The sequence below is a fragment of the Nipponia nippon genome, unplaced genomic scaffold, assembly GCF_047370975.1.
Source record: "Nipponia nippon isolate SJK-2023a ecotype South Korea unplaced genomic scaffold, ASM4737097v1 scaffold_11, whole genome shotgun sequence".
NCBI lineage: Eukaryota > Metazoa > Chordata > Aves > Pelecaniformes > Threskiornithidae > Nipponia > Nipponia nippon.
The window spans coordinates 25164939-25189462 of NW_028262302.1; the positions used below are offsets into that span (position 1 = coordinate 25164939).

Genomic DNA, 24524 nt, shown 5'->3' on the forward strand with positions numbered 1-24524 from the left:
AGGGAGGAGAAAAAAGGGCATATTTTAAAAAATGCTAAATTAATAATCACCTCTGTAGCTGTACGTTTAGTGCCACTAATCTTCACAAGACACTGTCCGTTCAGGGGCCAGTCCTCCCTTTCTCAGCTCAAGCGGGTGCTGCTGCATGCTCTGCGTGTGTAAATGGCCAGGTTTACTGGCCTTGCCGTGGGGCTGCACTGGTTGAGGCAAAGCACCACAAGCCAGCTTCGGCATTGCCAGCGACCTTGTCGTGGATGTCAAGCAAGCAGGTAACATCTCACTCATTTGATACAGAGATTGATGTGAAATGAAAGTATTAGATGCTTATAAATGACTAGCATGTACAGAACTCACTGATTATACCCCCATCCTGGCATTTAAGAGACTCTGAATTAAGAGCACCCCACGTCATTAGTGTTCATGATGACTAAAAGGTGTCTGAAACACACAAACTGAAGAACAGATGTGCTTTTTGGGGTTTTGTGTGTTTGTTTTTAAAAGGCTTGGGTTCCTGTTTTGCCCCCTTGACCCAACAGGCACAAGTCTCTAACTACAAAACACGCCTAATAACCTTTTACCTGTCCTTGGACATCTTCCAACTTCCAACATCAAAAGAGTATTCAGTTTTCCTCTCCTTTCTTTTTAAGTAGTGCCACAAGCACCAAAAGTGTAATGCAGCCTGGCTTCCCACGGCTTGGTCTTGCAGGTGGTTGCAAGCTCCGACTGAAGCTTTTCTCAGGCGGTTAGGACATGTATGAGGTGTCTCACTCCCATGCAGCTTCTCTGGTGGCTAATAAGTTATAAGCTTACCAGGCAGCCTTCTTTGTCAGTCAAGGTACTTTTAGAGTCCCCCTCCATATCCAACCACTCTTCTTCATGCAGCAGCTAGCGTCTTAGTTAAAAGACCCTTAAAAATCTTTGCCACTCCACGAAGTGTGACTGCAATCAGTGAACAGATGGACAAACTGCTGGAACGGAAGGAGCTATAAACTCCATTTCTTGTGGCTGTGTAAGACTTGGATGTTGGTTTTTTTTTAAAGGAAATAAAAAAAAAATAAAAAGATAAAGTAGTGACAGATGTGATCAGATACCATTAACTCTAAGGAAAGTTCTCCAGTTCCAGTTTTCCAAAAAGTTCCTCCAGTGTGATCTAATCTGGGGGACACCAGGGTCATTATCAAAATAAGAAAACAGAGACTACCAGCCCAACCCTTAAAAATCTTCCCATCCATTATATCAGGTGTGAGATCAGTTACATAAATAGGATCAAATTTATGAATGGAATTACCGACTTTGGCAAATCGCGTGCTCCTCCGGGAAGAGATCCCTCACTCCTACCACTTAGCATTCTTCAGAGAAGCTTTAAACATTGTTGACTTCTGATCGCTGTGAGAAATACTACTCATCAAGAATAAAGCTGCAATAAAGCTATCTGAAGGGGGGTAAAGAATCCTGAGCAACAGCTTGACAAGCTGCATAAAGCTTCAAGCAGGACTCCCCCGTGCTTCTCTCTGCCGTTTCAGGAAACTTGTAATTCACCTTTTCAGCTATTTGATATTTGAACGACGTTCATTTGGAAGGCTGCTTTACGACTATGTTTGTCAGTGTCACCATCAAGAAGATGCATCACTTCTGGCTTTATTTTCCTCTTCAGGGGTCTATTTTGCTGGCTGTCCCACTCAGTCTAAATATTTTCATTATACATAACCCCCCTTTCTTGAAACAATAGTGTTGAAGGGCCTAGGAAGCCACTCACTCTCCCTCTTTTCAGACTTCATTCTTAACTTTTTATTACAATGGATTTTTACAAATGCCTTAGAGGGCAAATTCAAAACAGGATGCTCCTCACCTTTCTGCTTCAACTACATCCAAGACTAAATAAATAATTTAAAAGATTAGTCCATCTAAACAAGACCCTTCCGAAAACCATGACAGTGTTTGCCTAGACTGCTCCAGAGCAACTCCTTGCCATGACATCTCTCTGCCGTTCCTTACAGCCGAGTACAAAGCAGGAGTGATGCTCAGAGGCTGATCAAGAGGAGGAGATCTTCCTCTCAGCAGTGGTCCTCAGGGAGCTCCCATATTCTCCATGACCGTCACCGGACAGACTTTGCTCCTCATCGCTAAGGCGTTCCTGCCTCTGTAGTCTAACACTGGGCTTAAACAAAGCATTTTAGGGCTCTGTCCCAGGAAGAACTACAAAAGTTGAGGATACTGAGGCCCTCCTGTTGCTGAAGCGGGAGATAAGCAGGAAAGGCCACTCCTGCACATCCAAAACGTATCGTTTTTCTTGTGGCAACTACACAATTTCCAGTGCAATTACACATCTGGCTGAGGAAACACAGAAAGACCCAAAAAGGGCAACACAATGGAGTACAGGAGCAGCAAGGAAGGGGGAAAAAAGTAAAGGAAAACACCGAGCACAAAAGCTACGGACCTCAAACTTCCCACATAATTTCAGAGAAGCAACAGAAGATCTAAAACTTAACTTCTACAAAAATATTTTTTTCTATGCTAATGGAGGACAGCTAAGGAGTAAAGTCTGTGGACATACAAAGTCACAGGAGAAGCATACATCAATAGTTACATCAATGCAGGGGATGAAGGGAAGGATGAAAGCCGAGAAGCGCTTTCAGTAACAGATAAGAACTATCACAGACGATCAGAGATTTTTAAGTGGCTGGTAGTAACAAGGCTTTGATTTGGTGAGACACAAGGGTGCAGAAAATAGGGCATTTGGCCCACGCAATTCCTGGATGCCTCCTGCCACGTTATAACCCATGTGCAGACAGCTTTGCCTGATGCTGTTTCAGCTGCCTACTTAGCAGCATTGCCTCTACACCTGCGGAGACAGTTCAAGGTTCACCTCCTACCAATTTTCAATAATAAAGCCAGTATTACCATCCTGATTTTTTTGAAGCAATTTTAAATATTTACTAGTTAATCCTGTAGTACAGTTTGCCAGACACTTCTCCATTCCTTATACTAAGACTCTGACTTTTTTTCTTCATATTATATGTATTTTAATAAATGCATGATTTAGTATGCTGCAAGCCCACACTACAAAAAGACTATTCTGGAATAAATGGTATAATTACATTTCCTACAGCGACCTTGTAATCTCTCGAGTATTTATTCTAGACTAAACAGCCTTACTCAGCTGCCCTGTGTCTGATTGTCGATGAAAGAAGCTTGTTTGACAACTGCTTCGAGCAGAAACATATTTTTTCCATGACTGCATGAAAAAGTAAAAAAACATTACCAGACCAGTATTCTGAGTACAGAGACTCATGTTAGATCGATGAGTTAATTTTGAAGCCAAACGCCAACAAAAACAATTACTATGGACATTCTGCTGTCACGGCCAGCTTTTGAGGTTAATTTAGTGGTACATATACAACTACAGCCAACTCTACATATAAGAAACTACATGGTGTATGCAGGCTTCCTTCTTTGTTTCTTTATATATTTTCCATATTCTCTGCTTTTATAACCCTCTCGAGACCTTTTACAGTTACAGAACCCACACTATACCCACAGGTGGGCGGGCAGGAAGCAAAACTCCCCATTTCATAAGCAGTTCACTTTTAATATATTCAATTGCTAATGACCTTGACAGAAGAGCTCCATGCAAAACACCATATACTACAGGGTGTCGTTTGAAATGTTCATAGACATTTTTGCCAGAAAGCTGATTTCTTAAACAGTAAGATTTCAGACTTACTAAAGGCTGCACTCCTTTCCTCGTTTGCCATTCAGCTGGAAAAATTGGTGCTGATCTACCTCCTCTATATTAAATTTGCATCCTTCCAAAATCCTACGACGAAAGCGGTAGGATTTCTGTAGTACGCTAAAGCAATAAAAGACAGTTTCTACATCAAATCAAATTAAGATGGTTTACACACAGTTCTGTTTCCTTGTTCCATCCTCTCTTGAAAAAGACAGCACACTTGGACGTATTGACTATTCCAAAAAAGTGTACCCACCTAGTGCTTCTATTGTCATGCATAGGTTTTTGTTCACTTATTCGTGGTAAAATGAAGAATACTTCACTTTAAAAGGCTGCATGCAAATGTAGCTGTGTCTTTAAAGCAATAATCACTTCTTACCTGCCAATTCTCATTCATTAGGTGCCTGATTCAAAACGCATTGCAGCCGACAGAAATCTTTCTACTGGGGATCAGGCCCTGCAACAGGAGACACTGGGAAATTCAGACCATATGCTTCAGTAGCCAAGAAAATTCCTGCAAGAAGGAGTGCAGCCCTCTACACGGTCTCCAAAGCAAGACAAGCTTTCCTTGCTCTTACTCAATCTTTTGACTCTGACTACTGAGCTTATTGAGAAACTCTATTCTATTCAAAGGAGCAGAATGAATTCAGTGTTCAAAATCAATGGGCCAAAGCAGATCAAATAAGCCCGTCATTTGCAGCTTTTCTCCTTTTCCAAGATTTAAGAAATATCTGCATACCCCAATGACAAAGAGAGCAGATGTGAAAAATCACCTGCTACAACTTTTAAAGCCCAGTGGTCCTGTCACCCATTCAAAATCAATTCTCAGTTATTTCACTGTCTTGAACCCAACACAGACACTGACAGCATTTTAGAAAAACTAATCCGGCCAAAGTCCAGATCAACTATGGTTTAAGAATAGTTTAGAGAGCATCCTTACTATTGCCTCACTTAAAAAAAAAAAAAAAATACTATGACTGACAGCAAAGAAGTTACACGAGTCATTTCTAGATTAAGTGCCAGAACTCTACATGTGTTTCAAATTACACTACAACACTGTACAACAAAGAAATATGCAGAAATTTTCCACTTGAAATGAAAGTTAAAAATTAAATGCTAGCAAAGCTCTAACAGACATGAAATCCAACCTCCTCATCTTAATTCGAAATTTAAAATGACTGAGCTGTCCTACACTAGGAAAAAAAAGGAATGAATCAATCCAGTTGTTCATTATAAAAAGCCCAGTGGGCTAAAACACATTTGTTGTATGTACAGACTTCCACAGCATGCTGATTTTGCTTCAGTACTTACCCTCACCTCTTAAAATGACGTTTTGCTTAGATTTAACTTTTAAATTATCAAAGTATATTACCTATCCTCATTAGATTAGTGTTCACCATTGAACTTTATTTTTGCATCATATTTAAACAAAACACTAATTAACTGGTGCTCCTAACAATGTGGTTATACATGAAAAAAAGGGAAGTCACATTTTTCCCTAAAGAAAAGCAAAGATTTTTTGGAGCAAACTCGATTTTTTATATACGTATGTGTATATTCAGGATATATCTCTCCAGACAAAGTTTAATAGGCAAACAATTTTATTTTAAGCAGCCCAGGCTTGACTTGATTACAAGGTCTGCACAAAAGTTCTCTGTTAAGGCAGGGAATTTTTAAGTGGAGTGCAAACAGAAATTTTTAATCTTACTTGTAAATTACCTCTATTTTGTGAGAATGGGCCTGGCACTGTGTTAAGGGCACGATCCACTTTGGATTATAAGAGACCGTTTCTAAACTTTGAGACATGAAGTTCACACATCTTTACCCAAAACGTTAATCACATAGGCAGATTTTTGATTTATACTCAGTTTTTAAGTAGCTTGTGTATGGCTCTTCCACAGCTGTAAATACTTGGTGTGAGAACGCTGTGTGGCCGCTCCTGCTAGCTGTACACGCTTACAATTAATGCCAAGAATGTCTTTGTATTTTTCAGGACCTCAAACAAACACCATTTTGATCCTCAGGGGTTTTTTGTTTTGTTTTGCTTCGGTTTGTTTTTTTTTGTTGTTTTTTTTTTTTTGTTTTTTTTTTTTTTAATCAAAACTACATAACAAACATACATTTTTAAAACAACAAACCTATTTCCTCCCCTATCCTGTTTTGGTCTTTCACTACTTAGCATGTCAGAGTTTGTTATATTTTTCATTTCTTTTGTTTTGCAGTAAGAAAAATCCAGACCTCCAACCACACAAATTCAGTCTGCTCAGCTAAAATATCAGAAGGAAAAAAAAAAAAAAGAAGAAAAAAAGACAGGCCTTTTTTACCCCTCTAGGAAAACCTGGAAGTAAAGCAATAGTGAGTCCCCGAGCATCCAGGCGCTCATGCTCACTCTCTGAACCACACACCTCCTCTCCCCAAAAGCCATGGTAGGTCACGCAGCCTTGCGATGACGTTGGCAGTTCAACAGATTTGGACTGATTTGAACCAAAAGATGAGCCTCCCCACTTTACTCAAACTACACCAACCTAACTGTTTCTGGTGACTACAGAAGTGCTAGTAGGGCCTTTGATAAGACAGGGCTCTCCAACCACGACTCCCATCGGCAGGCTGCCTTCAACTCCACCCAGAAACCACCAATATCCCAATGCACGTCACTGAACACTTCAGTCATTTAGAGTAGTGACCAAGTCACACAGACCCAGGACTATTAGCCATCATGGAGGGACAGGCAGCTATAGAGCCTTGCCTCCAGGACGGGTACGTGACAGTGACCCAAGACCCCACTTTTCTCCAAGGACAGCACCACAGGTTTAGGAGACGCTCTCATGCACGTCTTCTCCCCTTCTTCCTTCCAAGTCACATTTCCATTTGACAGCTGAGCCAGACATGCGCTGGCCACACAGGCTGAACACCCAAAGTGACCTTTGCCACCCCGATCAAACCATCACCAACCTTCAGTGTGGTTCAGGGGACCATCAGCCACTGAGGCTTCCTTGCAGGAACCCCCCAGGTGCGGGGTCAAGGGAACCTGTATCAGAGGCTGGCTCTGAGAAAGCTTCGCTCCCCCTGCCAGAAGGTTAAATACTGTCTACAAGTTAGTGCAATACATATTGCTCCCAGAAAGCCATATAATTCAGGATTATTGCCTACATTTCCTTATGTCCAGAAAATTTTCCTCAATTAAAAAAAAAGGGGGGGGGGGGGGGCGGGCGCGCGGGATGGACACCTGAAGGACAAACCCCTACACATTACGCCAATCGTTTATGTTGAAAAAAAAAAAAAAATCTATTTCTTTGTCATTCTCAGATTTCCAACACAATAGCAAAAAATGCATCATAAGGATGTTAATGCTTTTCTGTAGTACACAGAAAAAAAGAAAATTTACAGCCCCAAGAGAAACTGAAAACAAATTTCTCAAAACAGTTTGAACATAAATTTCCTTTTTTGCAAAACATGCAAAATCCATACAGAAGAGCAGTGGGAGGATGCAGAATCAAGTTTATTGGACTGCACACAAAGTTTTTTGTAAAGCCTAATGAACAAGTAAAATAAGTCATCTTAAAAAGCAATTTTTTTTTTTAATTATAAAAGATCCCTAACAAATATTCTAAATGTTCCCTTAAGGATTCACCCTTTTTCTTGCTCTTTGCTAGAAACCTTCTTGCCAGCTGTCTCCTTCATTACAGCAGTTTACTAAGAAAGAAAAGCTACACTGATGCTGAAACCTAAAGTGGGTCTTGCAGAAGGTAAGAGGTTAAGATGTGAACACTCAAAAAGCCCATTCTACTGAGTGTTTTGAAGATAATAAACTGTATCTTTTTTAAAAAAAAAAAAAGTCAATAAATTACACTACCAGAAGCGAATTCAAAGTCTCCAGGTTGGCAGTGTCTTTGCAATAATTCTGGCTCCAGAAGCTCAGATGATAATAGCCTGCACATTTGAGGGAATTGTTTAGCAGCAATAAATAGCCAGACTGCAAAATGATTAACGAGAACATGAAAAGCGGGAGAAACAAACAAACAAAAATTTAGATTTAACCCATCCTTATGAGTCCAAATGAAGAGGAAACAAAAAAAAAAAAACACTTTTGCAGGAGTGGCTAAGGTTGTGCCCAGCTCTCCTGCCTCACCCAGGCAGCTGTATGCAGCTGTACGCAGCTGTCTGAACCCCCCCCAGCAGGGCCTGGGGCACATTAGTTAAGCTTTCATCATCAACAGGAAATGCGCATGAGTTCATATAAACAGGGCAACACAAATACATAAGCAAATAGCCTCGAATAGTTTAAGGTATGTCAGACGCCCCATGGAATAGGGTCAGAGCTGTACTGGCTGGGAACCCACAGCATCGAGGTATTTGTTTTGGAATTGCAAACAGCCTCAGGACTCAGAAGAACTCTTCTGGTGGGCACCACCACCCACCCACGCACCTCCCCTTGCTACCACAGCCACCCACCACCCCTGCCGCTCTTAACCCTTTCATCGCCTCCAGAGCCAAGCCGAACAACCCTGGCGGTTCACGCTTGGAGGAGTAAAATGACGCATGTGTCCAAGTGTCTCCAAGAAAAGACTGCGAGCGTTGTTTGCAAACCCTGCTCCAAATACGCTCGCGCGCAGACGTTGCAACGCAACTGTAGTATTTAAAGGATTTTGTTTTGCAAGGTGTTGGGTTGCCTTCGAACCAGTGTCCCAGGCGGTTAGGTGGGATGGACACGGAGAGCACGGGGCTCCCGCCGGATCTGGACACCAGCACTCACCTTACGGGAGCACACGCGAAGGGACGGGGAGTCCTCCCTACACAAGTCATCTTTTTTCCCCCCCCCCACGCATTTTCATTTGTGATGAGGCTTAGGGCTGAGAGGGCCTCAAGGCTCCCCTCACATGGGAGGTCCCTCACAGCTGTGCTCCATCCAAACAGGCAGTGAAGGCTGAGTCTGGCTCTGCCCAAGTTGAAACTGCTAATTAATATTTGGTCTCAGAAGCTTGATATCAGGTAATAAAAGTTACAGGCATCAGGAGGACATAGAAACAATAAAAATGGAGACAACCTCCATTCCAGACATCCTTGAATTTTCTGAAGCACCATTAGGTTGCTTATTTACTTTAAAAAGTCTATCTACCTCTATCATTTTCTGGATGAGATACAATTTCTCCTGTGCCAGTGAACTAGATGGGATTCCTGTTTGTGTTTCAGTGGTCTCTGAAACTGCATACTAAAGTGCCTCAACTTTGTTCAGTACTTTGTGGCTTCAGTTTTCCCATATTGCACAGTCAAACCTAAACTGTTGGCTTTTAAACTCTTTCTTGCCTTGCCAGTCTGCAAGTTCATTCTGCCATGTAATTTTCCAGCCACCGTAAGTGCTGGTGACCTTGAAAGCTAGGCCACGACGAGCTGGGTGACACTCGCTATCCCAGTAGCTACGCGTTTTCAGGTGGCGTTTCAGCCACGAGCACGTCTCTGGAAAGCAGGCACATCACTTTGGGACTTCCCAGCCTCCATTACCCGGACACAGCAGGCTCCCAAGCTCCCTTCCAAACATGGCTGCACACCACGATGCCGCCAAGCTGCCGGACCAGCCCTGTATTCTGTTTTTTTCACAAAGTTAAGCTCTGTGCTTCATTTCTCACAAACGCAGTTTGACTGTAGACAGCAGTCGACAAGTAAATCTACCCTTTTCCATGGCAAACAGCCCAACTTTAATATTTTTACTGGCTTACAGCTGGGTAAATTAAGCCCCAGATTTTTATTTATTTATTTTTTAATACCGTGCAACTGAAAATGAACAGCTACTTCACTATGACTGCCAAGGACAACCTTAAAAACACTAATGCAATCCAGTCCAGCTCTCAATAGATCTATAAAGGCTAGAGGACCAAAAATTTCAGCTTATCCACCCAAACAAAATGTTGGTTGGGCAGGAAGTCTAGTATTTCGGTAAGATCCTTAAAAAAAAAAAAGAAAAAAGGAAAAGAAAAAAAACCCCTACGTGCTGGCAAACTGAAGATGGTAACAGTCCCAGCTATAATGCCATGAAATGGGAATTAAAACTTGCTGTGTTACTTACCCCAGCCTTCCCAGCATTTCAAGCTCTGGAACTTGTGGTCCATATGTCTCCACTTGCAGAGGCTGATACTCATACAAAGCTTCCTCTAGCTTTTGAATGGGAGCTAGTGAAATATGCTGACCCTGTTAAAAAAAAAAAAAAAAAAAAGTAAAACATTTCTACATATGAGGTCAAGGTTTTGTTTTGACTTTTTTTAAATGCAATGCAAGAACAAGCTTATACCATTAACCTGGTCCAGACGAAGACCATCCCATTAAGAACATGCTATCTACTATATCACTCATTTCTTCACGATTTAAATTTTTTACTGGGATCTACAGTTTGGAAGTAATGTTTCATTAGCTGTAACTGTTTGGACAAGGTAGGAAGGAAAGGGGAAAGTTTTATTGAAGGCAGGTTTACTGTTAGAGAGCTGCTTCCAGTGTCACTAGTAAAATTATTATTAGGTAAAAATTTCGTTTATCAGAAGTAATATCAAATAAATGTCTCTGAGCAAACCTATTTGATTCTGTAATCGATTTCCTGAAAGCCCTAATTAGAAAGGGAAGCCGCTCTCATTTCTCTCTGCAGGCTTTGTAAGCTCCCATACATAATGGCTCTCAAGACAGACTTTTACAGCGCAATACAATTAATTCATTCAGCAAATTCCCATTTGTTTCATAACTAAAAATATAGAAACACACAAACATCAAATTTTCATTCCAGATGGTACTTTTGCAAGCCCTTCAGACGACTGAGAAACAGCTAGACGTCCCCGTCCCCCCCCCCCCCCCAAGTCCCTATCACTCTGAGCTCTCACAAAACAGGAGACTTGTGGCTGGAAAGGAGGGGTCGGGAGGATATGAGATAGAGCCAAAGTTAACAGATGTTGCTGCGTGACATTCTACACTGATTTGTTGATCTTTCACACAGTTTCAATTTTCTACTGTATTCTATGGTGCTCACAAAAATTAGCAGCAGCAGCAAAAAGACAGCACTGTGAGCTCCCCCAAAACAGCTTGGCTTCCCCCGCAGAAACTGAGCTTCACATCTGCAAAACACAGGAATTTAGGAAAGTAGTAGTATTGTTTTTGTAGACATTTTGTCTGCAACAGGAGATCGGAAGCTTTCCACGGTGTAATGCCGTATATAACCCTGGCTCCCACTGGTGATCACTTACTGAGCTTCACTTCCCTGGGGCCGCTCATGTAAGCATCTGATCCCTCAAGTGGAAACTAAAGGCTCCTGATCTGGGACACTGGGTTAAAATTAACTAGAGAGATAAAAAAAAGTCAGTAGAAGGGGAAAGCTGTTAATTAATTTGTGGTTGAGGACAGTGACCTTTCTGAATTTGGAGCATGGATATTTTTGTTTAGAGTTGCAGAAAATGGCTAAGAAAACTGAAGACGTCAGTCCTTGAGAAGTGCTATCACGGATCTAGGCCAATCTCTATGGAAATATCAGCAGCTCAAGTTTTCCATCGGAACGGCTGTGTGTGTGTGATGAAAACAGATAGTTCTGGGCTTCTTCTGCACTGCCGGGGCGCGTGGCGGGGCTGCTGCTAACACTGGTACGGTGACAGCGTCCTGAAGGCGAAACGTGGTGAAGAAAGTTCTCGAGTCAGCCATGAGTCGCTCCAACTTTCACAGTTAGCATACTGTTATTTCTGTGCCACAAACTATTGCTGCAACATTAAAACCAGGCAACCACACATTTAAAAAAAAAAAAAAAAAAAAAAGAGTAGGGAAAGAAAAGTCAAGAATTCAGCTTTAATCCCACTTGATGATGTTTTAAGATACAAACGCAGGGTCTTTTTATATTGCTAGAAGTTGCCAATTTACAATCTGTTCAGGTTCATGAAAATATTATACTTTGGAGCTACATTCACGTGGGCATGTTACACCCATTGTAAGAGATTAACGTTTAAATACGACTTTTAGATTTATATTTTAACAATATCTTTGTCTCTAACCAAACCAAGGGGAAAGACATGTCAATATTTCACATGTGTACACCCTCATCTGGTGAGTGAAAAGTCTCAGTCTTTCCAAATCCAGAGCAATTTTATTCTAGCCATAGAAAAGAAAATTCAGTTTCAGGCAAAGATCAAAACCGTGATAAATATTTTGGGAAATTACTTGTGCATGGAAAAAAGGAGCAGCTCAGATTGCAGAAGCCACATCTCTGGAGGGCACCACCGGAACAGCTGCTCGCTGTTAGCAGAGTTGCCACTGGTGCATTCCTAACACTTTTTTAACGAGAGTGACTTCTACCAACATTGGCCGAGAGACACAGGAAAGCTCCCAACAAACAGACCGGGCTCATCACCAGCCTCTTTCCCCATCACCGTTTTTGCTGCTACAGATGCCCATCTCTGTGTCTGGGGACTCCTGGGAGGATAGGATGAAAATGTTTTGTTTGTCTTCCTCTCTCTGTGAGGTTCCCAAGGTGCCAGAAGGGATCATGATGGTCATTTACTGTCCCATGGTCAAGGGAGCTGCCTATGAACGGTGGGGAGGCTGACTGGGCAGCACGCCAGCAGTATGGTGGGCACTGGTGAATGCGTCATGGGGAAGCCACCAAGCTGTGCCAGGACCTTTCTGTGAGGTATTTCTGTATTGCAAAAAACAGTGCACTGTGGTGGCCCAGAGAGCAGAACATCGGAAGAGGAGCAGCATACAGAAACTGTCCATCCTTGAGCTGGTCTGACCTCATGTCCAGCACGGGCCAGGACATTTTGTGTTCCTGTACGAAGCCCAGGGACTGGCAGTTCAGCCAGAGCTCCTTCTTTTGAAAGGCGTCCAATCTAGACTTAAAGATTTCAGATCATAAAGGTCTAGGCACATCCCCTAGGTAAGTTGTTCCACTAGTTAATTATCGTCACCATTAAATATTGGCAGCTCACTTCTGGTTCATCAAGATCAGTTTCAAAGCACTGGCTCTCTCCTACATCTTTCTCACCTATATATTGGGCCAAGGTGCAAGCGTTAGGAACCAGTACGTACCCTTGCATGACAAAACAACTGCACTGGTTTGTGTCCAGCCAGCAGATCTGCACCTCAAGGAGATTGTGCAGCTGTATGACACAGGTCAGTTGTTTTCGTTTCCCCAAAATCACAACTTCAGCTGATGGGCTTTGGCAACATGGATTACATTCCACTTAGCAATGGGAGAGCAAAAAAAGAGAAAAAAAAAAAAAAACAACACGAAACAAAACCCACAACCGGCTGTTGTTTCTGCCCTATAGCTGTGTGGCCTTTAAGTCAAGGCTTTTTCCCATAAACTGGATTTTTGCCTGCCTTGATTTGGGAAAGGGTTAGATGGAAGCATGAGTGTTAGAACATACATTCCCACCTGAAAGGGGCTGAAGCCTGGTCAAGCCCTGCAACCACATCAGCTCTGTAGATATTCTGGATATGAACAGGCTGTATCTACACCGCCGACTCCTTGCAGTGCAAGTACAGCGGTGTGGCCACGCAGGCTCCTGAGCTCGTGGGCTGCCAACTTGTTTAGCCCTGTGCAGATTACAGTGCGGTCACAACACCGAGTACGGCACACATCGGTGCACAAAGGTTGGGACGGAAACCTATGAAAACTTAACAGTGAAAAGTGTTGCCTTTCCTATTTCCACTGATGTTGGGACAAGGTGCATTTACAAAAATTCTTGTTGAAGTTAAAAGGCTCAATTTGACAAATACTATCTCATTTAAAAGCCATCTGACCAGTAGTATCTCAGTTTTGGCTCTCTGTCCTGAGTGGTCCCTAGCCATTTCATAAAAGACTGGTATAAAAGGGAAGCCATTGTGTAACTTCAGAGACATCACAAGAGACAATAACTGTTACTTAGGACTTACACAGCACTTTTACAATCCAGAAAACATTTCACGTCTATGAGGTAAGATTTTTAAGATTTCCTGTATTCCACCTAGACAGCCAGCCTTACCTCTTTCCAGCATTGGGAGGCATTTATCAGCATGCTAAAACCAAACTGAAAGCAGCGGGTCCAAGGTCCTGCTTTTGCATTGCTTTCTCCTGACAAACCTAGGATCTGACGTTGTGGTCATGGGTAAGTATTTCTAATTCCCCTCGGATGCTGTAATGTTTGTGTAAAACAAGCTGACAGTATCCAAATGGAGATAGAAAAGGCTTCCAAGAACAGAGACAACACATTTTCCTGCCTCTTCGCCCTCCCACCCCTATCTTCGTGGCATATGAGTTTTTTCTCCGGGATTATTTTAGGCACTGTAGCTGTCCATTACGTTTTGGAATGTATGGAACCACAAAACACACTGCTAATTAGAAGGAAGGCATTTGCTTATCCTTATGACTTTGTTTATGTAAAAGACTGCACAGCAATGGATTTGTGAGCAACTGACTTTCCATTCATGTCCTGTATGGTTTCAGATGAGAGAAATGCAGGATTAAAGGCCGGGGGGGGTGTTAAATAATGTCTTTGCATTACAAATAAAACCGACGGGCTGCTTTACTTTTCACTATCCTAGATACGCTGTTTGACACATGCCTCAGTTTAAATAATAAGAAAGAAAAGCAGTAGCCAATTTCTGTATCAGACTGTAATACAACATGGCATTAAGAAAAAAAAAAGCCATGGATTATATACAGAGAAGAGCTGCCTTTGCAGTGACGAGGAGCTTATTTTAAACAAAAACAACGTCCTTTTAGGAAAAGTCGCAGCTATTAGAGCATCAAAATTATAGCGCATCAGTGCACCTTTCACACAGGGGTTTGGGGAGGGACTCTTGGCAAGTGCCAGGTACATCAGCATTTGCCTGCTAGCAGAAAGAGGTTATTTTAGCACACAGAGTCCAGAAACATCAGCTCAAGGTGCAGCGTTCACACTTCTTCCCATCCTGTCGTCTCTCCCTTTCCCTGTCTCCAAAACAACATTGCCTTCCTTCACCTCCTTCCCTCGGCAGCAAAAAGAAAATAACAACTGACAGTCTTCTCAGAAATCTCTCAAGTGCCAAGGAGGAGGAGAAAGGAGACTGACACCAAAAATGCACTAGCAGGGGAAAGAGGAGGAACAGCTATGCCACAAAAACATCCCGAGGCAAGAGACAGAAGCCAGAGATTGGGGTCAGTAAAACTTGTCCAGACAAAGCATGTTTCTGTACTGGAAGCGGCTGGACTAGATGATCTCGCCAATCTTTCTGCTTTTTTAATTTTTTTCTGCTTCGGAACTTACTCAGGTCTGCTATCACCATACTACCAGAACACAGCACTCGTCAGATAACAGAAATAGTAGTATTTGTGTGCTAAGTCTCATTAAGTCAGTTTGCAGCAACGTTATTTTTATTTAACTCTTTTCACCCAGCCCTCCCCAGCCTGGCGTAAGGAGCGCACGGCTGGTCGAAAAGAAACCAAGCACTGAGGGATGCCAGGGCACGATGCTGCTACAGCACATCCCGAGCATCGCTTCGATTGTACGCGGCACGACGGAAAGGTTAACAAAGACCCTTTCTGATACACCATCATCTCAGCGTGTCGTTATCCAAATGCTTTCAAGCAAATGTTAAAACAAAACTATAAATTCCTTGAATTTTTCAGTATAAGCAGTCTTAGGAAACAATTTTACTGTTAAGCTTACAACAGAATTCAGCTTTTGGAAAGATTTCATGTCAACACAATTTCTTACAGAACAATATTAATGCAAATATCTTAGGCAACGTGGTCTGAGCCAAAAGCTGGGTTGGGTTTTTTTGGGGTTGTTTTTTCCCCCCCCCCCCCCAGTTTCCACCCTCCCAATTTACTACTGACAAATGCATGTCAGCAATGCTAATATGGCTTTCTGATTCTGATTAACTACTTGCATTGACTACAGTAATACTCACGAAAAGCAGAACAAAACTGATAGATTTGGAGGGCTCAGTTAATATTATTGTAACCTTTACCCTCCCTGTCTTCCACAGCTTTTTTAAATAAACACAAAGAATGTCAAACTAAAATGCATAATTCCATTCCTTAGCCTAAAATTCCAGTGCCAGTGAGGCTTCTCTGAAGACTTAAATATCTGAAACCAACTGCTTTCTTCTGCTCTTGAAAACAAACAATAAATCTAATTTCTTTACTCAATTATGAAAAGTGCTCTGGGGATATCCCAGTAGCAAAACAGAAAGAGAACAAATGATCTGACAGAAACCAACAAAATCAATATAAGTTTTCCTGTTGATCTCAAAAACAGAACCTGACCACACGTGGCAGGCCAAGAGATGTAAAACTGACAACCCCCCTTCTCTCCGGGGTAGATGACTTCAGATGCCTAGTAACAGTCTGACTAAATTTAGACTTTTTTTTCCCCTCCACAGTAACTTAATTTGATTTTTGAATGCCAAAACAGGTTTAAAAGATGTGCTTTCTTTAGGAATGGCAAAAATACAGCAAGAGATCAACGGCACCGAAGAAGCTATTAACAAAGACAGTCACATAGATGTGATGGGTTACACACAAAGAGGTACCTGGGAAATTAACTGTGGAGCGACATGGGCTAAATCACACCATCAGTTCTAGTTGCCTCCAAAATTTTCCTTTACAACTTTCTGACATCAGTAATTACCCGACGAGACTTATCTTTAAGCTCCTGCCAAGAAGCCTCATTTCTCTAATCTCTGAGAAGAAAGCCCGTGTCCATCTGACATGCCGAAATACAATTCTTCTGGGTCAGCGCCAGTACCAGGAATTAGTGCCTGCTCTCTTCACAGAAACGCCTGGTGCCCTTTCTTCACGTCAGTGGATCGGAGCGCCTGGTTGGTACGGTCCTCTCCGACGCTGGCTGCTGAAGCCCCGTTAGGATTCAGGGGACAGTCGGGATGTTTGCTGCAACGAGTCACTCGCTTGTTTTCAGCGGAGACTCCAGGGTTCTGGCAGAAACTGCCAAGCTTTCCTCAAAATCTCCGGCACTGTTCAAAGGACAGCCCGGTACACAAGACAGCACTGGTTTTGGAAACAATTAAAACACAACAGCATTTTCATGTCACTTAATAAGCCCACAGGTCACCTTCCTGGTTTTCAGCACTCGTTTCTCAATCTTGCTCCCAACTCGGTCTCAGCTCCTAAGTGCTTAACTCACTTTTGTGCAATCCACCGTGCTGCACGCAGAAGTTGAACTGCTTCTGCACCTTCTGCTCTGGTTCCCAGGACGTCTAGCCTGCACCCGGTATCTGCTTGGCCACTTTCAGCTAGATTGAAGAGCATGCCACGAACTGGCTGCTGTGTGCCATTCGGACACCCCGGGAGTGCCAATTGCATTTGCAAACCTCACTATCAGCTCACGCATTCTTCTTCCTACTGTGGCTTTCGCAGGGCTTGACGTGGCCCTTCTCGGGGTACAACCGCAGGTTCTTCCCATTTTTCAGAGACAACGTGACTCGAAGTCGATGCTCTGTTCAGTTTGTTATGCCGATTCCCAATGTGCTATGTTAGTAATGCAGCATTAAGGAGAATTAAGCAAACTTTTGTTGCATCTTTACCATCAGACTTCTGGAGCCTTGATGATTTTGATTTGGCTATCAACAAAGCACAAGCTCTGCAGTAGCCAGTCTAATTACAGGATTAAAGGCTTTAACATAATATTGTTTTAAATACCCACATTAAGGGCCTAATTTTTCAAGGGATGTGAAGTAGAAATCAATTTGACAAACGCCACTTTGTCTATCCTGACACATAACATTAAGAGAGGGACAGACACACCAGCGGAGGTCAGAGCACAGCAATAGCTGCGCATCGCTCGCCGACCAGCGACGATTGTTTGAGTCTTGGTACAGCCACATCTACTGGTGTTCCGATTTTGTTGCAGTAAAGCTTAGTGTTCCATTGATATGATCCCTCCATTACGCAAGAAAATTATTTAGGATTTCCTGGAGAACAGTGGAACCTGCAAAAATTAGCTGCTTTATTAGTAGAATAGAAGCTCACAAAGAACCATACACCGCTGTACTCCGCTATCTCCTCTTTCCTGGGATCCTCTAAAGCAGCTCCTCCCCATCCAAATAGCCACAGCTATACAACATCGTTTTTAAGGAATGTAGAGTCTGACAGATGATTTAAAAAGAAAGACTGCTTAAAATAATAAAACCAAGCAGACAGCTGACCTCAGTCTGTAGAAGATGAGAAACTGTGTGTGTGGTGTGAAAATCAGAGACATATTCCCTGTTTTACTGAGCCTACAGCCTAGATAAACGTCGATAAAGATGTAGAACACCACATTCAGCATGGCTTATGTCTGCCTGATAAAGAGAAGAAATAACGTGAGATTCTTTGAATAGCTAGATTTTAAGGAGGACTGCTAAAGGTTGATAAACTGTCTGGCAAAAGAAAGCAGGTAAGTTTTTATAGCAACAGGGACAAAAAAAAGGAATAAAATAGGAAAAAAAGGACAATAAAGGCAGATGAAAGGAAGACTACGAATAGAATAGGAAAAACAGGAAGAAGGAACATCAGAGTGAATTATTAGAAACATGCAAAAAGATAAAAAGGAGGAATTTAGAAAAACTGAAGTTTAAAGTAGAAAAGTGAAGAAAGCGTCATCAGGCATTAGCAGTACTTGAGACACCTTCACGATATTTGTGGATTACATTTACATTTGTGGACAAATTTAAAATGAAAACTGAAACCTGTTTGCAATATATTTAGTAATTACTGCTTTTAACAAAGTGGAAAGTAGTTTATTTCTAGACTTTTTTCCTCATTTGCATGCAGACCTCACAAGTAGACATTAGCTGATGAGTCTGGGGCCAGGAAGAGACACTGCAAACGTAACACGCCGTTCACAGCACTGCTTTGAAAATGCGTATTAATTTTGTCAAACTAAACAAAAACACTCCCTGGAGCAGAAGCAAGTGTATTTTTAATCTGCATAAAACAGACTCCTTTGTCCTTCCAGAGAGGTTTAGCTGCTTTCCGTGCAAGTTTCCATCTACGTTTTAAATGGCTATATCAAAACGATGCTTAAACCCACAGATACACGACGGCTTTCAAAGTAGTGTACAACGGCCCCTGAATTTTAGCAATACTTTGGGACAGGATTCACAGAACTTCGCAGGATCAGAAAGTCTACTTGTAAGCCCTGAGAGCGTTGCAGAAGGAGTCCCTCCACATACCCAAGAACCACCATGGCCTACTACGTTACTCTGGTTTCAGTGGCTACAGCTTTGCAGCTCCTTGCAGCACAATAACCAGAAACATCTAAGGCATCCTCAGCACAAAGAAAAAGGAATGGTTCCTGCCATGAAAAAAAAAAAAAAAAAAATCTACGATCTGACTTAGAGAAAATAGAAGCTGGCACCAAAACAGCGATACAATCACACGGTAATTTCACTTAGTCTCAGAAAAATCCTATTTATCTATTTAAAAAATAAGAGCTGCCTCATCTGTTTTATCTTGTTCGCTGGCTCCTTTGTGAACCCTTTTGCTAAAACACTTGCATTCAAATAAAAAAAAGCAAGTGTCGCCACAGATTCTGAAAGAGGAGACTGCTGCGAAAGCAACTGCAGCACAAACATCAGATTTCGAGCAAGTTAAGAGAGGCTGCCTGAGTATTTCCTGCTATAGGCTTATAACAAGACAGTTTTGCCTTAAAAACAACGCTTCCATTGTAGAAAGGAAGATTACTATGTGCTCTGACGTAAGTACTGGAAGAACCCACATCACCAGAATGCCCTGAAATTTAATAATACACAACACAGGGAAAGGAATCGCTCAAACACGGTGTGCTGAAGATCAGGGCTCGTACTGACATCGCGTGCCATAGCTACTCACTGCTTCTTGGGAAACAACACGAACGAGCTGTAATCCAAGAAACAGGAAGCCCCAAGAAGTTTTAAGAACTTTTGTTAATCAAAGGACTAAACATATAGTGAGGTTTTCATTCCTTTGACTTTCATATGTTATTTCCATACAGTAAAATATGTACTAAGCTCTCCACAGATGATGCAAATGTCTTACCCTGGCTCAGGGCAGCTGCTGTTCTCAGAAACAAACCAACATGAGCTGATCATTTGAATTCCCTTAAAACTCATAATATTGGGCCAAATAAAGCAAAGTAAAGCTTACTATACAGTTTAACAAGCCATGCCCAACGTCTTTGTGCACTTAAAAACTATGACTTAATTAACTTTACCTGTAAGCTCAGGGGGAGCGTGAGGGAGAAAAAAAATAAAATACAAACTCATTTTCTCCTCAACTCTGAAAATAGTTCAGGGTCCAAGTCTCTATCCAAGAAGTAATAAAAATAGTTTGGTTTCTGGTAGCAATAACAAAAATGAGGGCAAAATTAATTCTTACACTTTTATGGCAAACAATCTGAAGCAGATGTTTGAGAGTAAAAGCGAGATGTCAAAGTAGTTAATAAGAGCTTTTCAAAACCAAACACAACAAGACAACTTTGCAGCTTTATGTGCTTATATAAAACTCTAAATCATCTCAGTCAGCTTCCACCCTTAGCCCTTCTCTATTCTATGAAGCTTCACAATTCCCAAAAATGTTATATACAAGTCTAAACCACCACTGATCGGTGTCTTCCAAACGAAAGCATATGCAAGGGAGCTTTGCTCATTAGAGATCAGCTGCTGAATCAGGGCCCTTGTGAACAGAAATACGTTTCCATGGTTTGAATACCCAGGATCTCCGGAATAAAGTCCCTGTCTTTAGGAGACAAAGCGTATTTTAAAAGATATCTTAAAAAAGTTCAGACTGTATTTACATTTCTGCTAGAATACTGCAGCTTTGAGACAGAGATCAAACTTCACATTGTAAGGTCAAAACCAACATAAGCATTCCTTAGAATCAGACTTCAAATAGATATTTGAAGTTATCCACACTTTCTTATTTGTGAGTTCAAAGAATTGCTGATCATAAAGCAAACTTGAAGATATTAAATCTTCTAAGTACGAATTTCACAAAAGACAATGTGTGCATGCAGGAGAATTGAGTCCTTCCACGTTTAATACAGCAAAAGTTTGTATAAGGTAACCATAAACACACCCTTTTAAAATGAAACTAGCTTTTATTATGAGCACGAAAGACGCTGTGTTAACTTACAATGCCGTTCACTTAGATGTGCTTTCCAAAAGGCCTTAAGCAGGATTATATTGATTTAAATAAAGTAAATTAGGTAAGTTTTTGCACTCAAGCTTCCCACACAAATAGGATTTGCCAAGTCTTTTGAGTCTAACCAGCGGTACAATCGTACAGGTATACGAGAGACTGACTAAGCGCATGCGCACACACGCACGCTTCGAGACTCACCAGCAAGAGCTGATTTTTGGCTGACCACGAAGAATTGCCTCCTAAGCCGGTCTGCCCAAGTCTCCATCTACCTGGAAGCCATCCACCCAGCAACACTGGGCTACTGTGCATCTGCATTGCCGTTCCACTCCATTACATGAAACACAAACCCGTCGCTACAGGCATGGGGGTAACTGATACCGGATCACTGAAGTCAATGGGAGCAAATCAGAAACTCTACAGTACATAGGAGTAACAACAGGTTTTTGTGTTTCCTTTCCCAAGTGCTGACAGTTTGGAGGGGTATTCCCCCCCCCCCCCCCCCGCCATTGCTGGACTATAATCACATTAATTTCATTGTGCCAAGGCAAGCTGTTCAAGAAGCTTTCACAGCACGTTTGGCTTAATAATCCAGGGTGGGGTTTTTTGGGTTTTGTTTTGAACTGTCCAAGATTTAACAAGAAAAAGAAAATGAAGGTAAGACGTATAACACTCGGGAAAATTATATTTTCAGCAAAAGATGGCAAGGCCATATCTAAAAGCTTTAACAATCAACCACACACTTTAAATCACCACCAGCCTAAATAGCTTTGTCCTAGCTCTGGACATAAACTTTTATCAACTGGTAATATACTGAGAAAACCATGTTTTCTCCCTTGGTTTCACATTAATCTTGGGTCACAGTTAAAAGACAACACTGCATCAACTTTTCTCCCCCTCCCCCCCCGTCTCCTTTTCGCATCCACTGCTGTGTCAGCTGAAGCATTCACTGCTAGGACCGAGCATTGATAGCCGGCATGTCTAAGAGACCGACAAGGAAAAAAGCCTGCCAGAGCCTGAAAGCAGCTCGCCTTATAAAACCACCTAAGCCCCAGCCCCAGCTACCCCAGCAGCTATGCTGGTCCGCTCCGGGGCATTACCAAAAATTAGGGAGTTGCAGTGACTGTTTGCTGCTCCCAAGTCAAGGAAATGCAGACTTTGTTTAATCTTTCGTATCTTAGATTTAGACCAATACTAAAAGGCAACCCTCAAGTGCTACAAAGAGTGCTCTGTAATTCATACAAGTAGTTGAGTCACAGCACAGCAGCGGCCCAGCCAAGATAATGCATCGCTGAATGTACCTACATTTGTTTCTGTCAAGGGCTACAGTTTGCTTTTAATTATTCATAATGCTTTGTAATGTACTTGGCGGTGTATATTGTACATACACACAGCAGATTTCCTTTTAAAAAAACCTAACCGAGCCTCAGTAATCAGAGAGCTGATTGCTGTGCCCAGACACTGTGTTTTCAAATGAGATGCTTTTTGTGTGCATGGGTGCTTGTGTTATGTATGTATACCCACAGACACACACGTACAAATAATCAAAGGCATGAGTTAAACAGTTTTTGACAAATACTATCATTGAACATCTTGCAAGACCCTGTAATGGCCCAATCCTGTGCAGATTTACACACAGGACTCATTTGAAGGCACGTCAAGCTAACAAATCTATTTACTATCAGGAAATTTTATCATACACATACTTGGGGCTTAGACCCAGATTCAGCAACACTGATTCAGCTTAGAAAACTACAAATGATTCAGCTTTAAGCACACAAAGAGCCTCACAAAGTCAAAGCAGCAGTCTGGATTACTTTGGCTGGATTATGGCCTACAAGTCCAGTCCAACAAAGCCAAGCAAGCCTAAACCTGATTGCGTAAACTGAGCCCATCCGCTTCCCTGCAATTACCTATGGCAATAAACACAGAGGTCTAGGAAGCAGGGGCTTGCAGAAACAGGCCTCCAGAGAAACAACCAGCACCCTGACGAGACTGGTCTCCGCTCCTCAGCCCTCTGTAGACCATCCCAACAGCTCAGACATCGAGCAGCTCACAACCAGGTATTAGGCACCAGCTTCTGCTATTGCCTGGTCCACAGATCCGCCACGATACATCGACGGGCCCTAGGGACTGAAACGCAACGAGGACAGAGTAACAGAGCTGAGAGCTGAGCCAAGAGGTGTACACGCTTGCTTAATTTGAAAGCACATGCCTAAAGGTTTCCTGGGTCGAAGCCAGGATGATCCATATCTTACGATATCAAGCACCACTGCCAGTTTTAGATCAAAAATTTTATATGACGATTTCAGTGACACCATTAACTAGTCCACGAGGGCAGACTTGTGCTCAATACTCAGGATACGTATAGTAAGACGAATTTTACCAGGCTAGTCGAGTTGCACGGGCCATTTTTGAAGCAAAGACCCACTGGTATCGGTGTGAGTTCTCTTACTGATTTAAATGGATGCTTGACCATGCCTCTCTTACTGAAGGTGGGCATCAAGAGACTAATACAAGAATATTAAGAGAGAGTTTAAGAAGTATATAGGGTTTCCAAGTAATCTCTCAAGAGTAGTTATTTATTACATAAATCATCTTAATTTTATTATCTGGGCCCCAATCCCACGGCCTACACAAATTGAGAAAACAGTCCCACTAGGGCCTATGTGTAATGGGGTCCATTACTCATACCAAATAGATCAAGCATCCTTAGAAAACTAATTTACAAAGAAAGTTTCCAAATTTCTCTAACCACATCTTTAAAACCTTAAAAGGAAGACAGTAAGCAATTATAAATCATGCAAACACACATACTCGGTAATCCATATCATTTTTAAAAAGTAGACTAGAATTCTAAGAAATGTCTTACTCCAATAGCCATTGAATTAATCATATTTACTTCAATGTCTTTTTCGAATAATTCCCATCTCAGCATTCGACAGTACACTCGACATTTGTCTTCCTAGTTAAAAATACTGCAAAACGGACTGCAGACAAAGCACAATCCTCTGTAAACCAACGTTCAGGGGCGTCACCGTTTATTGATGGGGTGCCCCTCATCACATCAAAAGAATAAAAGAAAACACGCTTTCTTTCCAAATGCACATCAGATTTCTTTAATCCGCACATCTACTAAACTGCATAAATAGAAAACTGGCGGTTTGATGCAATCAGCACAGTGCCATTTAAAGCACAGCACATCACAGCACTCCTAAGTCTTTTTGGAAATACCTCTGCTGCTCAGCAGCGCTAGCTTTCCACCAGTTGCTGCTCCACATGCTATTGCCAATCAGCTGCATTTGCTGTAGCGCATTCCAAAGTTTACTAATTAATCTCTGCACTAAACCCCACCGATGGCCGGTTGCCATTTGAAATGGTCATCATCTTTTATTTAAAGACATAGTGACCCTATGGTCAAGCTCAGACCTTATTTGTAAAAGGTGTGCCAAATTTCAGGTAATTAAATCCACTTCAATATCAAGGAGGGTTTTTTTTTTAAACTGGATAGAGAGACAATCGTTAACGGTTTAAGAGTGTTTATATTAGACATACCAACTTATTTCAATGCTAATTGTCAGGAATCAAAGCAAACACTTGCATTTTGACCTAGGAGCTACATTCAGCAGAGGGTATGAGATGCAAACTTCTGGAAAAGAGACCATTCATTTCTCGCAAAACAGCATACGTACT

General features: G+C 41.9%; 1 protein-coding gene across 9 annotated transcripts in view; it reads right to left on the minus strand.

Moving 5' to 3' along the window:
- MNAT1 (MNAT1 component of CDK activating kinase) overlaps positions 1 to 24524 on the minus strand; it is a 126443-nt gene that overhangs the window by 28600 nt on the left and 73319 nt on the right. For 8 of the 9 annotated variants that reach the window (XR_015702383.1, XR_015702385.1, XR_015702384.1 and 5 more), the window contains one exon: positions 9792 to 9913. Coding sequence is in view for 6 of the 9 variants with exons in the window: in XM_087747974.1 (XP_087604100.1) it covers positions 9792 to 9913 (122 nt within the window). In the remaining 3 variants the exon portion in view is untranslated. Of the gene's footprint in view, positions 1 to 9791; positions 9914 to 10736; positions 10822 to 24524 lie in introns of those variants that run through there. The other variant, XM_087747967.1, reaches the window with a different exon arrangement.